The sequence below is a fragment of the Passer domesticus genome, chromosome 1, assembly GCF_036417665.1.
Source record: "Passer domesticus isolate bPasDom1 chromosome 1, bPasDom1.hap1, whole genome shotgun sequence".
NCBI lineage: Eukaryota > Metazoa > Chordata > Aves > Passeriformes > Passeridae > Passer > Passer domesticus.
In genome coordinates this window covers 51184665-51201870 of record NC_087474.1, presented here as the reverse complement: position 1 = coordinate 51201870, position 17206 = coordinate 51184665, and the positions used below count along the sequence as shown (strand labels likewise).

At 44.8% G+C, this 17206-nt stretch overlaps 1 protein-coding gene across 3 annotated transcripts in view; it reads left to right on the top strand.

The window, feature by feature from the left end:
• Positions 1–787: 787 nt before the first annotated feature.
• VOPP1 (VOPP1 WW domain binding protein) overlaps positions 788–17206 on the top strand; it is a 61724-nt gene continuing 45305 nt past the window's right edge. The window contains exon 1 of one of the 3 annotated variants that reach the window (XM_064419622.1): positions 788–1245. In XM_064419622.1, coding sequence (XP_064275692.1) covers positions 1195–1245 — 51 coding nt within the window. In that variant the 5' untranslated portion in view covers positions 788–1194. Of the gene's footprint in view, positions 1246–1399; positions 1681–15471; positions 15505–17206 lie in introns of those variants that run through there. The other 2 variants (XM_064419616.1, XM_064419633.1) reach the window with 2 other exon arrangements.

The window sequence follows — 17206 nt, the reverse complement described above, 5'->3', positions numbered from 1 at the left end:
TGAAATGCCGAAGGTTACTGCATGGGCAAGGGAAGCTAAGCCTAGACACACAGCTCATGTTCCCACTCACCAGGCTGGCAGAGGGAACACCTTATAGAATCACAGAACCACAGAATTATTTGAGTTGTAAAGGACTTTCAAAGATTATTCCATGGGGAGGGACACCTTCCACAAGACCAGGTTACTCAAAGCCTCATCCAACCCAGCTTTGAACACTTCCAGAGATAGGGCATCCACAACTTCCCAGGCAACCTGGTTCCAGTGTCTCACCAAACTCATCACAAAAAATTTCTTCCATGTCCAAACTAAATCGACTCTCCTTCAGTTTGAAATCATTGACCATTAGTCTATCACTACAGGTAAAAAAAAATCCATCATTATCTTTCTTATAAACCCCCTTTAGGTACTAGATGGCTGCTTTAAAGTGTCCCCAGAACCTTCTCTTCTCAGGGCTGAAGAGCTCAAACTCTTTTAGCGTTCGTAGGTGAGATTCTCCAGCCCTCTGGGCATCTTTGTTGCCTCCTCTGGATTCACTCCACAAGATCGCTCTTCCGGGAAGGAGTGTCGCGGTCACGGCCGACCCGCGGACCGCGCAGTACCAAGGAGGAACCCGGTACTGTCCCCTCGGGCGGGGACAGGTGCGGGGGCGCTGACAGGGGCACGGCGCGGTGCGGGGCAGGGGCGGACGCGGGGTCGGACCCGGGGTCAGACCCGGGGTCCCTCCTCCGCCGCCGCCGCCACCGCCCCCTCCCGGCGGGGTAGCGGCGCGGGGCGGGGCGGGGCCGCTCCTCTGCCCGCCCTCAGCGGCGGCGGCGGCGCCCGGCCCCTTTGTGCCGCCTGCCCCGAGCCCCGCTGCTCTCCGCCTCGCCTCGCCCCGACCCCGCTTCGCTCGGCTCCGGCCGCCGACGCTGTCGCTGAGGGGATCGGCGGGTCAGCCCGCCCGCGCCCTGCTGCGGGTCTTCCCCGCCTCCCTCCCCGCCCCGCCGCCGCTCTACCCCGCCTCGTCCCTCTGCCCCCGGTGCGGGCTACTCGCGGCCGCCTCCCCCGGCTGCCTGTGCGCCCGCCGTGCGCGCTGCCGCCCGCAGCTCCCCCGCCGTCGGGGATGGCGCGGCTGGCAGCGCCCGTGCGCGCCTGAGGCGGAGGGGCGAGCCCGCCGCCGCCGCGGGAGGAGGAGGAGGAAAAGGAGGAGGAGAGATGAAGCGCTTCCACCCTGGGGTCGCGCTGCTGCTCTCGCTGCTGTGGGAGGTGAGGTGGGCCGTGGGGGGAGCGCTGCCCTGCCCTGCGGCAGCCCCGGTTCACCCCGCGGGGCTCCGCGATGGGTCGCGACCTGGAACTGCGCGGCTGGCGAGGGGAGCTGCAGCCCGCACCCAGGCGGGGGGCGTGCGCGGGAGGTGATTTATTTTGGGGTTAATGGCTTTGCCGGAACGGGCTTGGCTCCACAGGCAGTGCGGGGGAGCTGCGCGGCCGGGCTGGGCGAGACCCGGCGCGGCTGCGGCGGTCACGGGCGTTCGCGGCCGCCGGGTGTCCGGGGTGTCACTGCTGGAGCAGAGGAAGATTATCCGCGGTACACGGGACCTGTACGCAGGGGCACAAGCTGCTGGAAGCTGCCCGTTCGCAGCAGACTGGCAGACTGTCCGGGGGAAGCAAAGCCTGCGCCTGTCAGTAAGGGTTAGACTGAAGGTGCATCTCTTATCTTCATTATTCTCTTATTTTCATTTCGTGGGCAAAGTGTCCATTGCGAGGTAGATAGAGGTGCGGCGGCATCAGCTCACGAGGAGCCGTGGCGGCACCGTGCAGCGTGGTTAAACTTCTGGGAAAACCTGGATAGCTCAGCTTTCGTAGTTCCAACGACCAAAGAAACAGTGAATTAGGAGCTTGCATTAACTGGAGGGGTGATTTGTGCCCCGCAGTTCTAGAATCATGGAATAGTTTGGATTGGAAGACACCTTAAAGATTGTCTAGTTTAAACCTCCCTCCCGTGGGCTGGGATGACACTGGATCAGGGGGTTGGGAAAGCTGCTCCTTTTTTTCAGCAGGCGGATGGGCAGATGTTGTCTGGGGGCGAGCTGTCTCTTGGTGCATGGTTTAACCTGGGGGCTGGGGACGGACGGGGGGCAGCAGTGGCCCCCTGGGGCAGAGCCGGGCGGGCACGCTGCCTGTGGCTCCCCGTGGCAGGTTGGGCAGCGTGCTGGAGTCATCGCCGGGACACGTGCGGTGGCAGCGTGCCGGGGGGACTTCGGAAACGCCCGTGGGCTTGTCCTAGGCACATCTCTGCGTTCATAAAGCCCAGAGGCAATGTAGCTGAAAGTGTCAGAGAGGTTGAAGAGCTGTACTGCCTCTGTGATAGAGCAGTTTAGACAGGAAATGAATTTATTTTTTTTAAAAAACGGCATGCCACCAAACCCATACATGGAAACCAGAGTGCTGGCTGTGTAGTTACTGCTTTTGGTAATGGATATAATTCATGAAAATTATGTTTACTACGTGTTTATGCCACCTACGTAGATGAATGATTTCTGGTGTGTTGCCCACTGTGCTATCCAGCATCATCCCATTAAAATACTCAGATCAAAATCATCGCTTAATGTAAACTCTTTACAGGTTAGTGTAACTCTACAGGTTAATCGATTTGCATCTCTTTTCTCTGGCTGTAAACCTGGCCTTGGTTCTAGCCCTCAATTGCTCTTGACTCCACAGCAGCTCTTCAGAAAGCAGGAGTAGCAAAATGTCGATTAAATGAAACAAACACCACCATTTCCCTGAGGGATTGTGTTCATCTGAGACACTGAAAGGTTTCGCCCCTCCAGGATCTCTTTGATTAGATGTGTCTGCTCTCTTAACGTGTATTCTGCTGGAAAAGATCATTCGTGCCTGAAAAAAGTAATTTGCATAAATCCTCATTGGATCTAGCCAGTGTTGCTGTTATTTAAGCTTTTGTACTGGTTTTAATTGTGTGGTTTTTTCGCCCCTTCTTCCTTTAATCTTGAATGTTTGTTTTGCCATCTGGTTTTGTGGATTTTTTTTTTTTCTTTTTTGGAAGTTCCAAGGTTGCCTACTAAAATGAGATGGCTGTGTAAATAAGGCTGTATTCTGCATGCCCAGAAACAAAGTGCTGGGGGTTTAAATAACTTAATCAGAGACATCTGGTTGTTTTGAAGGTTTTTGGTGCATGAAACTTTGCTGTCTTCTGCATAAAGTTCTATACTGGATATTATCTGAACTAACATTGTTGCAATTGTTTTAAATCTGTTTGCAGCTTCAACATGATCTTAGTTATTACTGAACAGAGTGTGAGCTGAGAAATAAGCTTTTCATTCATCATTTTGCAAAAGGCTTTGACTCTTACCCAGGTACTGTGGGGAGGAACCCATTTAGTCTGTCAGAGCACCACTGGTTTACTGGTTCTAGCTAGGTTTTTCTTGGGTAGATTACCCAAAATACTTGGTGTAAAATGTTTGTGTATTGCAAAACCACCATTTCTGGTTATATTGATGAGAGGAATGAACTCCTTCACCATTAAGTATACATCAAGTTCATGGTGGTGTGAGCTTGGATGTGGGGAGTGTGTGTGTTGGTGGCTTTCAGGCTGAATGAAGCCTCGTCAGTAGCTGGCTGTGGCAGTTTCCCACGAGGAAGTGAGGGTTTGCTCTTCCTGATGTGAAGGCAGAAGATGCAGAAGAGGGGCTTGAGGGGCAGGGGAAGGAGCTTCCATGTGCTGGTGGGTGGTTTCATGAAGGTGACGAAAGGCATCACCATTGAAGCAGGATTTACACATGAGAAATTGCTGGCTCTTGGTGCTAAAATGCCTCTCCTTGTTCTAGACAAGCTTGAGACATACTAATTACAGAAAAAACAAGAGCACTGTGATGGTGGGAGAGGGGAATTAATTTTGAGTTTTCTTGTGTGACGAGGGTTTTTTCACTGCAACCACAAAGACCATGGTGGAAGAAAAATCTCAACCCTCAGGACCCAGAAAGCTCTGCTCTGAGTGGACATTATTAGGGGTGAAAAGCTAAAGATGTCATGTGTTTTGCTCATGACTTAATTGCAGTTGAACAGTTTAGCAAGTAAGGTAAAATGAGGTGGACAATTTGACAGGTAATTTTGGTTCTCATAGGAAGAAAGGAAGACTGTTGAATCTTTATCTGTCTTTTTCAAATTAATTTGGCTACTTGGAGATAGCAGTGTGTTATTAACTGCAGTTACTTGATATCCCCTTTTTCACCAGGAGCCTGAATTATGGGTATACTCACAGTACTGGGTTATATGATTTCTGCACTCACAAATAACCAGTAGTCTTGCTTGCTAGCTTGGCTTGTGGTTCTTTCAGCAGGATTGTGTTATGTCTCAGTTGGCTCTTAGTTTTATAGGAAGATTTGAGGAGGTCCTTGAAGTGATGACCTGTTTGGGGCATATATATCAAGATTTTCTGCTTCTCTTTTATCAGTGATCCCAAGGGCTTTGGTTGTCTGAGCTTAAATGTGACTTTAATGAATAGTGATGTCTTTGGAATGGGGAAAAAATAAAACTAAACAGGCAGTCTCCCCACCCCCTGATGAAACAAGCTTATTTTCAGCCTGAATGAGGGCACCAGTGTCTCTGTGGGGCTTACTTCTCAGACCGAGTGCTTGTTTTCTCTCTCACAAGCTGTTGAAGTGCTGGATGGAGGAGAGCTCAGTAGCTGAAGCTCGTCGCAAGGATGGGGAAGCTGAACAGAGCTGTTGCAGGCCAACACAGGACCCTGTCTGTGCTGCAGTGGTAACAATGGTGTTTTATTGTTGCTGCTGCAGAGAAGCTTGCTGGGTAGCCTCAACTTTCAAAACGGTCAAAAAATTTCAGATGCCTAAACCTCTGATTGGCCCCTATATTGTATCCAGGAGAATCCAGTGATCCATAGAGTCCTCTTGTTAATTTGTCAGATGAAAGATACTACGCAAGAGTCAAGTGCCTTTTTTAAAAAGAACAAGAAAATGGACATGTCATAGGAACGGCAAAATGTGTTATCTTGAAAGAAAATTCAAGTACTCCCGACAGTCTGTCATACAAGATTTGTTTAAGTAAAAGAAAAGTTGGCTGGTATTCCTCAGTTGGTTAACTGCTGTGTTGAGCTTTTCAGCATTATTTTTGTAAGTGGGCTTCAACAGGAGAGATTTTATCAAATCAGAGAAACCAAAAATTTCTGTTCTTCCTGAAGAGGTTTGTTTCTAATTTTAGTTTGATTGTTTGAATTTTGGTTTTCTTTTGTTTGGCTTTTTTTTTTTTAAACCCTTGTAGGAACAAGAATGTTAAGATGGGGAAAGCCACCAGTCTTAAAGAAAAAAGCTACACGTTTTAATCATGGTAGCCACAGGTGGAGTTCAGGAATTTGTGATGATTATGGGGACCACTACATCCTCCCCTTCCCCCCATTCCTGGGATTCTTTTCTATCCATTAGTAGTCAGGTTTTCCTTTCTATAAAGTACTGTAAGAGTGTATGTACAAACGTGCATGCACACCAGTGTTGTTGTTTCTGTGATGTCCCTCTCTGTGGAGTCTGGATTCTGCCCTGTTGATGTTTTAACTCTCCTTCTTTCAGTGGGGGTTGGGGGGAATAAGGGGAAAAATCTATCCTAAAAATCTGCTACAGAGTTGTTAGTGTAGATGTGGCCACTAACCCTCTCCAGCGTTGTAGTTTTGGTTACATAACAGATTTAGCAGCTTAAACAATTTCTGGTGGGTTTTTTTCTTTACCGTCCTGCAGCTGGTTGCAGAGGAGCTATTGCATTGCTGAGTGAAGGCAAGAAAGAGCTTTCTTACGATTTATAGTTTGGAAATCCAACTGGTGCTGGCAAGCCTTCCCTGCCTCTTGACAGCAGCGAGATGGGCTGTGATTTCCAGGCGGGAGGACTGAGCTCGCTCACTTTTCTCACTTTGCTCCTGCTGAGGAGGAGACAGATTCCTGTTGGTTGTGGGTAGGGAATGGGTGGCCGACTGCCATTTGCATCCTCTAAGAGGAGGTGCAAATGGGGTTTTTTGGGCTTGGTTGGTGTGGGGTTTTTTTTGTTTAAATTAGAAGAAGCGTCTGTTAAATCTGTTTGTATTTTCGTATGACAGAAATATTTAGCACTTTCTGTTATTTTCTTCATAAAAGGGAAGTTGTCTGACTCTTTTTCCTCTTGCTACTTTCCACTCAGCTAATGCAGGTGGCTGGAAGGTTAAACTTAGGCAAAGCAAGCCCTTAGACTTCAGGTGCTCTTTTAAAATGGATTTAGCTAAAATCAGTTTAAAAAAGTGGTCAATTGAAACTCTTTGGTTTAATACAAATTCATTTTGGTTTTCTCCATTAAGAAGAGGCTTAGAAAAACTGCAATGAATGTGCCCATATAGAGGCTTGCTCTGGTCATCAGTGTAAGTTGAATTTACAGGCAGAAAGAGATTAATGCTTAAGCTTATGCTACAGAATTTAAAATAAAACAAATATTTTAAATATTTTAAAATATATCTTGCTGGGGCAAGGTGGCTACAAATTTACTTCAAATTTGTGCCGATATAAAAGTAAAATCCATATGAAAAAAACATTACGTAAAGCTAAAATATTTTACTTTTTGTGTCTAATTTTTGACAACACTTTGTTGCTTTGTATGCTCAGCAATGCAGCTGAGTTTGTTTTGCTGAAGGTTTTGTTGACATCCTGTTACAGTTTGTTATGGCAAATATAAACTCTCTCTGGACTAGTAAGAGGCAAAGCCTTTCTAAAAGCTTTTTTTTTTGTTTGTTTGCTTGAATAATGTTTTTTGGGAAATGAATCTTAGGTCTGTCTGAAGTCTGGGGACATACCTGGGATCTTGGGCATTAAATAGCAGTTTAAAGTCAAGGGAAAGCTAAGGTCTTAAATAGTGGATATTATCAGTTTCCTGATACCAGAACAGTAAGATATGAGATGAAATGCCATGTCTGGTATTTCAGAAGGGCATGAGAGGAGAGTCTGGGTTTTTTGCATGCTTTTTTCCTTTTTTTCCTTTTTGAGAACAATATATCTTGACAGGTTTCTCACATATTCAATGGAAGAGTTATCACTGCTGAGTTAGAAACGTTTTTCTTCAGAAGTGTGTCTTCAGCTTCATGCTAAATAGGTGTTAGCTACACCTGTGTTTTAAATAGCTCAGCTAAAAATCTCTTCCTTCTTTCTCAATGACTCATTTTCGGTCTGGTAAATTTTTTTAAGAAAAGGAAATAGCAAGAAGTGCTTCCTTATCTGTATCTCATGCAGTGAAGGTGTGGGTTGTTGCTGGCAAGGGTGGTCTCTAATCCCTGGTTTGCCAGCTCCTGCAGCTCTAGTGACTGTGAGACCACTAAAGAATCATATCAACACACTGATGCTGTGAATGACTAAGCCAGAAAAAAAGGGTCTGGGGGGAAAAAAGAGAGAGGGAATCGTTTTACCTTGGTTCAGCAGAGGTTTGTGCCGTGGTATAGCATCATTAAATTTGCTGCAAGGCAGGAGAGAGAATGTAGGGCTTGGAGCAGGACTGCTTGTTATGGTAGCACACTTCTTGTTTCAATACATTAGGTATCTCCTAATGGGAATCATAAAATCCTTTTGGTTGGAAAAAGACCTTTAAGGTCATTGAGTCCAATGGTAAATTTAACACAGCCACATCCGCTGGTAAACTGTGTCCCTAGAGGATGCTGCATTTGTACTGGAATGAAAGGCAATCATGGAAACCTTTTCTGTGCTCTACTAGAAGGGGAAACTAGCAGAGTATGATTTTTTTTAAATTTTATTTTTGCCTGAAAGATGCTATTAGCTACTACTCTGGAAAAATTAGTCATATCATTTTCCCAAATCACCTGCCACGTGTCTCTCACAGCAGAAGTTCTCATCCGGGAGCTGATGGCCTCCCCAGTCTTTCCCATCTGTGGGGCAGGAGAGGGTCATGGATGGACTGTGTACTTCTGGGGAAGGTCCAGCATCAGTTGCAACATGGGAGGGACCATTGTCCTCAAGTCCAACCAAGGGTAACTACAAGCACAGCACTCCTCTTCTGCACCCTTCACTCCACCTCTCTCATTTGGAGGTCTAAAAAAAAAATCCCAAAACCTTGGCCTTTCATTGAAAGTGACTGTGACGTGATCTGGGCCTTAGTTTCAAAGTTCAGAGGAACTTTCCAGAGGAGTGGGAAGTGGCCATTTGTGAAGGGTGATTGAGCAGGGTGATGGGAGTGTACCTAGACTCCAGTCCTGGCTGCGCACGAGCTCTCTGTAAGCAGCTCACTGTTTCCAGCTGAGTAGGAAAGATGCTGTGCCAGCTGGCTTGCTCTCCCACCTCTGACATTGATAGGCATCAGGCACCTAAAGAGCTGGCAATAGTTTTGATGGATCCTTCCTTCCAAGGTCTTGTGCTGCTGGAATAAGATGTGAGGGCTGTGGACTCTAGGAATGTAGCCAATACCTCTAAAGATTTGTCCTTCTAAGGTAGTTACATTTTATATTTTCTTATGCCTTTCTAGTTACATGCATTCCAGTCTATTTGGATCTTCCCTGGGAGTATGAAGAAGTGGAGATCCCTGAAATGAAATTAGTATGAGAGGAACATGAGGATGTGGGGAGGTGGCAGAGATCTCACTGACAGCAGACTGAAGACCATGGGTAGCACGTGTTATACTTGATGTGAGAGGAGTGTTTTGTTGTGCATGTTTATCTTTTTGGGTCTCAGTCAGTGGCACATCCAGAAGTTAGGTTGTCAATAAATTAGGAGCTCTGTCAGGGAACACATACTAGCAAAGAAAAATAAAATCAATGAGTGCAGTAGCAAAGATGGGCTTCTTTTGCGTTGCTGCAGACTTGGGGTGTTTTGGCAGGCACAGTTGTGTCTTGCTGCATGCATGTATGATGGCTGTGGGTAGATCAACAAAATTCTTCTGTGTGTCCTGGTCAGAGTCTGCTTTTCTCCCTTTCTGGACAGGTGATCTCCTTGTCTAACTAGAAAAGGCCAGGTGTTTAATCCTTGCTGGTTTTATACCACACAGTCCCTTTAGTGTCAACACAGGAGATTGATACCCAACTGTGCAGCACTGTTTAGGCATGGTGATATGACAGCAGACAGTGTAAGGGTCTGTACCTAGGGAATTGCTCAGGTGTTGCTCAGTGTTTTATTTCTCCCAATTTTATTAAATCTCTTCATTGAAGTGGATAGAAAACCTGCTAACTTAGTAAATTGTTTTCTGCTTTCCTCATTATATCTGTAAATGTAAATTATATCTGTAAATGTGGCATTTCTCAGTCTGGGTGGTGGGTGACTGAAAGTGCTTCAGCTTTTGATGCAAAAACCAGGTAAGGATGAGTCAAGCAAGTGTTTTCTTTCATTTCTGCTCCTCAAGGTGGAAAAATGCATCGCTCATCATTACAGATAATTCTCTCAATACTGGTGCAAGTGAGATCCAGGAATTTGCTGCTGGCTCTCTTACAGTGTGAGTTCCCAGCTCAGGGCCTTATTTCCCTCCTGCAATCAGAGCCAGGGGTTTAACCTATTACAGGAAGGGTAATGGGTGTAAAAGTCCACCTTCAGTTGTTCAAGTGCCAATAAGTTTGGCAGAATCTCAGTCCAAAAGAGAGGACACATGATCTCTGAACACGCTGCTTTCAAATGGTCAGACAATTGTCTAGCCTAAAAAAGAAAAACTTGGGGGAGGATGGGGGCATAAGAAGTTTTAAATCTACTTTTTCGAGGTCTGCTTTTCTTTTTCAGGCTGATGTAAGATGCTTCTGTCTTGAGTGCTGTCTTGCCTATTCCAAACATATATCTCAGTAATAATAACCATGACTTTCAATGTTTTGAGCAGCAATGGTGCAGAGGATGCCTGCTGATCCTGAACTATCAAGCAGCACTGCCATGATGGGCTGCACTGTGTGTAGTGGTGTTTTGCATTAGGGACCCCAGTTTTGCTCTCATCTGCTTCTTGACTAAAGCAATTCACATCTCTTGGCTGTGATACGGAAATACTAATAGCGTGTGAGATTAGGTTTAAACTCTTCAGAACTGGGTCATCCTGTAGTTTGAGATAGTGTAAGATAATGTTAGGCTGCTTCATTTTTTTTTTTTTTTTTGTAGCTGAAGCAATAGTGGTCTCTGTTCCTAACCTTGTGTGGGCCCCTGCATAAAGTGTTACAGTGCTACACTCAGGCTGCATATGTTTGCCTGCATATTTCTTAGGATGACCTGTATTTCTAGGGAAGCTAGGGAGCAGGGGAGGCATAAGTGCCTAATAATAGCCAGATACTACAAGTTGCATAATGTTGAGGAAAACCTAAGGCATTTTGGGGCTTTCGCATAATGCCAGCACCATGCAACCAGCTGAACTTAGTGCTGAACTTGTAGCATGGTGATAGAAAAATGTTTCAGAATCTGCGGGTGATCTGTAGATCTTGGAGCTTCTGTTTTCTGAAATCCAGGTCTTAGATTTGTTTTTTCATGTGCTGGGGGTAATACTTCTGATGCTGACTCCTTAAAGCCCAGGATGAGTATTAGCAAGTTGGGTCTCACTATGCCCTGTATGTGGCAATCATCTGTATAGCTATCTGCAGTGTTCCTAGAAGGCATTGGGTGGGATCCTGAAAATATTGTAGGAGACATTCAAATGTGCCCAAAACCTGGCTGGTGAAACTTCCTGGCTTGGCTATGCCGACCCACACTGTGTGCATGTATGCCTGTCACAGGGGATACATCCTGTGGGAACACGTTTAGGTTGCAGCTTCACCAGGTTTTCCTTGTGGACAGAAACCATGGGCACAGCTGTGGCACAAAGCCAGGGGGATTTGGATTAAGCTTGTTTTAATTCTGTAGTAATCTTGACTTCCTATTTTTATTAAAGCCCTAATCCTGGGCTCCATCCAAAGGCCTTTAAAAGTCAGCGGAGACATCCCACTCGCTTCCAGTGTGTGCTGGGACAGGCTGCCTGGAGGGTGCTGGGTGCCTTTGGTTTAGCTGTCTGAACCAGCCTGAGGTGCAGGGGACCTTTGCTCTGTGCAGCTTCTGGAGCCCTGTGGGCAGGGATGGTGGTGTCCTCCCCGGGCTGAAGGCACACACACTGAAAAGTTTGGTTGCCTTGAAGCAGCTCTTGCTGTCACTCCTCTGTGCACCTGCACTATGCAGCACTATGTCCACCCACAGAGCTGCTGGTGTAGCTCTCCTTGGGGAAGCAGCTACTTCAGCCAGCCACGGTCACTGTCCATGTTGCATAAGGAGAAAAGCACCGTAGTGATTATATAAAAGAGATTATGTAACTGGGTAATTTGGTAATCGCCTCTCTGGTGAACGCTAAGAATAGCTTGTGAATATGCATTTATTTCTGTGATAGCCATCCACAGTGATGAAGTGCTGGAAAACGTGGGTGCTGGGCAGTGGCACAGGGTGAAATACTTGTGCCTGCTGTGTGTGTTTTTGCAGAGACTTTGCAGCTCTGTGCTGCTGTGGTGAGGCACATCAGCTGCCCACACATTGTGGTGTGACCTGCTCCACAGGTGCAGTGAAGGTATCCAACTGCTTTTGATAAACCTGTGCTGCCTGCCTGTGGCATCTGTACGAGGCTGTGCAATGCATAGGCAGAACAGATGATGGAGGAAGGAACACATGTTGCTTCTCCATGAACTGGGGCCATTTTCTCTTGCTTCCCAGAGCTATCTGTTTTTCATGCTGAAATTGCCACTACCTCATCCCCCCACCCCAGCCTGAGAAGTGTCTGGGAGGTGCTGGGCAATTTCCAGGATCCTGGTGAGGAGCAAGAAGGCTCCTTGCCTGCTTTGAGAGAACTGAGAAGACCATGTGTGCTTCAGCCCCACTCTTACTTGCATCTCTGTTCATGGGTTTATTCCTCTCTTGCAGAAGGGAAGGTGACTCATTAAAAAAAAAAAAAATCAGACGCTGCCAAAGTCAGTGAGAGCTCTCTGATCCTAATTGAAGTCAAAGAGAAGCTGTGCAGGAGATGGGTGCTGTTCCTTGTAGTCTCTTAGTCCTGAGAAAGCTATGCAAGGGTGAGCTTGGGAGAAGGCAGGAAGCTGGATGAAAGGCTGTGGCAGGGGCGGAAGCGAGCCAAAGAAACTCTCTGAGCACCAGTGGTTCATTGGTAACATCAGTCCTCCTCAGGCTCTGAAAATGTTCCTGCAGTTTTCACATCAGCTTCTGGAGTCTGGGTGGCTGCTGGCTTTTTGTTGTGAGTTTGGGGTTCTTTTTAAGTTTTCTTTTGTGTGGTTTCAATTTGCCTTCACATTCACTGTCCTGAAGGTAGAGTTTGCCACCTTTTCTCATTGCTACAACTACATCTTCTCTACCTTGAATTGCTTTTTCAGCTCCTCATCTCTTGCTGCCTGAAGCTCAAGCTCTTTAACCTTATCTTCAAGCTGCCACATAATCCTCTCTCCACTTACGGCTCTGACCTGGTTTCCTCCTCCTCCTCCCAGCCTTGCTCTGGACTGTTGTTCCACCCTTCTTGGCTTAGGATGGCTTTCTTCTCTCTTTTCTGCATTATTGATTTCATTATTTGAAATAGTTTCCAGTTCCCTGGCTGCTGCATTCCTGTTCTCTTTTTAAAATTTTTTTTCCTGTGCTTTCCTCTTTTATTTCTTTTCTAGGCTTTCTTCAGTTCCATCTATGATTCAGCCCTGGCACAACCACTTCCCACATGGGTTTTGCCTCTCCTGTCATTTCTTTACTTTTCATACTTGCAGAAGGAAAGGCTGCACCATCTGCCCTTCAAAGTGCCTTATAAATCCATTTTCCATGTATTGAAGTTAGGTGTTGGATGCAGATTTAACAAAAATAATTTAAAATCCTTTTCCCTTGAAAGAAATACAGATTTTCATCCTCTCCCTTTTGTTTGAATATCTGCTTCCTAGCATATTTTTTTTCTCATTTTTATATGTTAGGCTAGAGATTTGAGAGTTCAGTTTGCAGCTTCACCCCAGAATTCCCTTTGCGGAGTGGGTGATTCCTTGTTGCAGTTGGCTGTCTTGTACAGACCCCTTCTCCTTGGTATTTATGCCTTCTACTTTTAGTAGGGTATCAACCCTGGAATATGCTGCTATTGTTTTCAGGGCAAAAGAGTGTTAGGGGAGTGTTCTTAATAAACATATGGTTGTTGCTTAATGTAGATGGAAAGTAGGCAGAGGAGACTGCATGTGCAGCACCTTGTGAACTGTAGAGGATAAGGGCAAGCACAGACCATGGATAATATGAAATTATTTTGATGCCATGTAAATTCTCAGATGCTTAATGGACTTAATTTTTCAGTCTCAAGTCACTCATCTGGAAAAAGATGTGACTACAGCTGAGAGTTTTTGTGCAAAAGCACCTAAGGATGTGTTAAAGCTGTTACGGGAGCTTTTGTAATGTGCAAACTGTTTAATTTGTAACTGTACAGGTACATTAAGAATAATCTATCTGGACTGATAGGCAAGTGTGAAGTAGTGAAAAGATACGAAAGCCAAAATTCATGTACTGTCTTAACTTTTTAAAACCAGTGAACTGAAATGGTATCTTATTTGCCTCAATTTTAATGAAAGGTATGTATGTAAACTCCTGCCTAGGATCAAAGAAAACCATTAATCCTTAGTTTCATGTGGATAAAACCATTCAAGGTGCATAAGTATTGTATAAAAAGGTATGAAGGCAGTTCTACATTTGGTGCAGAGGCACCATTCAGGATTTTGCTTTACTTTTGTCTGCTTTGCCAGTGTCACATGCAGCATCTATAATCTGATTGACTTCAGTAGTAATGTTACCTTCCTTGTTCTGAAACCTCCAGATGCAGGCTTTTGCCATGTGGGTTGTTAGTGTGTGACAGAAACCCTGGGGTTCATCTGGGGCATACCAGTTGTATTGGATGTGAAGGCAGAACCCTCTCTGGTAGGAAGGAGCAGAATGGGCTCCATGTTTTGGAGTTTGAACTCCGATCCTAATTGGTCATCTGTTCCCTTTGAAGAAAATAAGCTGTGAAGATATTAAATTTCTTATGAAGGTTCAAGTTCAGTTAAATAGATTCAGTTAAAGATATTTCCAAAAGCAAGTCCAGCGGAGGAAAAAAAATGAGCAGTGTCTGCAAATATCCCACTGTCAGGAAGTGCCTGATGGAGCCAAATTAATAACTTTTAAGAAGTTCGCTTTTGAAATGTTCTGCAGCAAGCTTTTAAAAAAGATCTAGAGAGGCTTGAAAACAGGAACCCTTTGTAAAAGGTCTTCCCTTCAAGCAAGAACATTTTGACATGACATGAAGCAAGGTTATAAAGGGACAATTAGTACTGGGTTTCCTGATACTGCCTAGAGAAAGCTTGGCAGGCTTTTTCGCTGTGGTAGGGATGGCGCTTGTAATCTCAGTGTCAGTATTAGCAAGTATTACTCTAGCCCTGCTGGTGATTCCTGGGACATCTCTCTGAAGGTGACTGCCTCCTCGTGTGCGAGGGTTATAAACACCCAGATCTTGAGGAAGGACTGAGCTCTGACTCTGAAGCCATCTGCAGGAACAAATGACTCTTCATTTGCGGGCTTGCCAGATGTGTCTGGACCTGACTCTCCCTCAGCCTCACAGGTGTTTTTGCAGCTATTTGATGGCAGGGATGTGCCACCTTTGTGCCTGTGGCACTGGTATGATGGTGACAGCTGGCAGGGCTGTTATCCTTCTGCTGGGCTGGGTACAGCTCCTGCCTGCCCGCTCTGCCTGCACCTGCAGGGGCAGAGGTGCTCGCACTTGGATGCTTGTTCCTAGAACGTGGGCTGAAGGTGGCAAAACTGTATCATGTGCCTGACTTTAATACCTGGCTCTTCAGCTGCTGAAAAAAAAAATCATTGTTCTTTTCTCTTTCAGTGCTTTATGTTGTTCTGGAGGAGAAATTCTTTCTTAATGATGTCCTAGACTGATGTATGTTCTGTATTCATGGTAACAGCTTCTCCAACTATTCATCTTCCAAATTAGATTAAATCTATTTGTACATTTATGGTATTTCTTCATGCTTTATTCAAACACAAGTAATCAAATAAAGAACAATTCATGCTGTTATGCTTCAGAAGTTCTTGCCAGTACTTAGATTTTTATGGGAAGACAGAATTTTGCAGTTGATTGGAATGGCAAAAAGTATGCTTGTCTGCCATCTCTCACAGAAGGATTTCATAGTACTTAAGCAATATTAAATATATTATAGCATGTTCCAGTCACATCTAGTCCAGATCCGTAGCCTTGTACAGATGAGTAAGTGGGCAGAAAGTATTGAAAATGTTGTGCAGGTTCTTTGTAGCAGGATTAGAAACTTAAGATTTCTGATTCCTGCTTTCCTAGTCCAGTATAATGCAACTGCTTTGACTTTACTGTAAACACTATGCAACAAGCCCTTCTTTTTCGTGAAGTTACAAACATGGGAATTGTTTTGGAAGTTTCAAGCAAGGCATCTTGTCAATGGCATGAATCTTTACAGGCATGTGAGTGGTCTGGAGGAAAATTTCCTGGATTGGACTCTTCTCCATGTGGAATTACCAAATGGTAACCATTATGTTTATTCAGTATGTCCTGTTAGTAGTGAATCTGAGATCAATAGATAACTCCAGATTCTTACCCATTGTCTTTTGTTTTATGCATTTGCACATTTACCATTCAACTTACTTGTATTGAGATTGTCTTCTAGACTTAATGACTTTCTGATGATCTAATTAACCTCAGCCTGTTAGTGATGCCAGTATTTATTTGTGTAGAATGTGAATTAATGAAAGTATCCACCTGCATCTCACCTCTTTGGATAGCTGACTAAATCTGTTTAACTTATTGTTGTCTTCATAGTGCTGCACTCTGAAATAGCACAGAAACTAACGCTTGTGTGGGGTTCTTTGTTTTCCCTTTCTTTTTTTTCTTTTTAACTATTCATTACTATGCAGTCCTAAGACAGTCTGATATTTTACAAACTTGGGTCAATGGTGCTGAGTAGATTAGGTCAAAACAGTATCAAACTTTCAAAGGCTGTTTTTGTTTAAGCACTTCCAAAAGCTAGGGAATTGAAAGTCCAGGTTTACAATATGTTATGAGAGTGGAACTTCTGAGAAGAGCTTGGCATTCGCCCAGGGTGTGGGATGGCCTCCACAGTTTTGTTTCCTTTGTGTCTTCTGGATGAGTCCTTGAAAGAGTTCCTACCCTAGATGGGGTATACTAGAATTGATTTATGTCAATTGTTGACATTATCTCTCTTTTCCACGTATAAAGGGAATATGTGCTAAGCTAGGTGGAAAGCTTCACCATTTCTCAGTGGTTTAGATGCTCTTTGAAGAGAGAGACCTGTGTTTGCAGCATTTATTCCAGTTATACCCCTTCAGAGACTAAACACAGAAATTGAAAGACAGAAAAGGGTGAGACATTAGGTCTATTGGTTACAATAACACAGTGTGGCCTTGTCTTGGGGAGTGCTTACATGGGAATTTGAGGCATCTGCTTGTATGCTTTGGAGAAAGAGATAATTCTGTCCTTGCTGCTTTTTTACACAGTATCCTGAAAATTTTGCTACTATCTCCTGATAGAGATAGGATACTGGTGAAAATAGGTCTTTGTACCTATATTTATGCATTTCATGCAAATGCATAGAGTGCATAAATATATGGACTCTGTTTCAATGTTGAAAAGAAACACTGCCAGCACAAAAGTTTGAGGTTCTGTCTCCTGCCATTGCCTGAAGTTAAATTTTGTTCACTTCCAGGAGAGTGAGAGAGGCTCGAGTCCTTCTGGGTGGGAGATCGGAAAACAGACTTGCCATATCCTGGCAGAACACATTAGCTGAGCTGGGTGGATCTTGACTGCAATTGCTACTGCACCCTTCCCCTTACACCTCTCTGTTCTGCAGATGTGTCCTTTCAGACACCTAACAGATGCAAAAACCTCCAAAGGAACATTTTTGTTTTGTTTTTGCTTTAGGAATGCAGGAATCACAGTTTCAGGATATGAAAAGTGCAGATATGTGCCCAGCTCTCTAATATGAGATGATTTCTCCAATGATTTCTCCAAAAGTTTCATATCAAGCTGGCACTATCTGGAGTTTACATGCTGCTACATATGTAATTCATATGATGGCATGAAATATTTATATATAATAAACAGCTCATAAAAATCTGTCTTCCCTCCTGTTTATATTGAGAGCACCTCATGGCAGTATCCTGAATGTTGCACATCCAGGCAAGGACTGTGGCAATACTGGAGAGATATA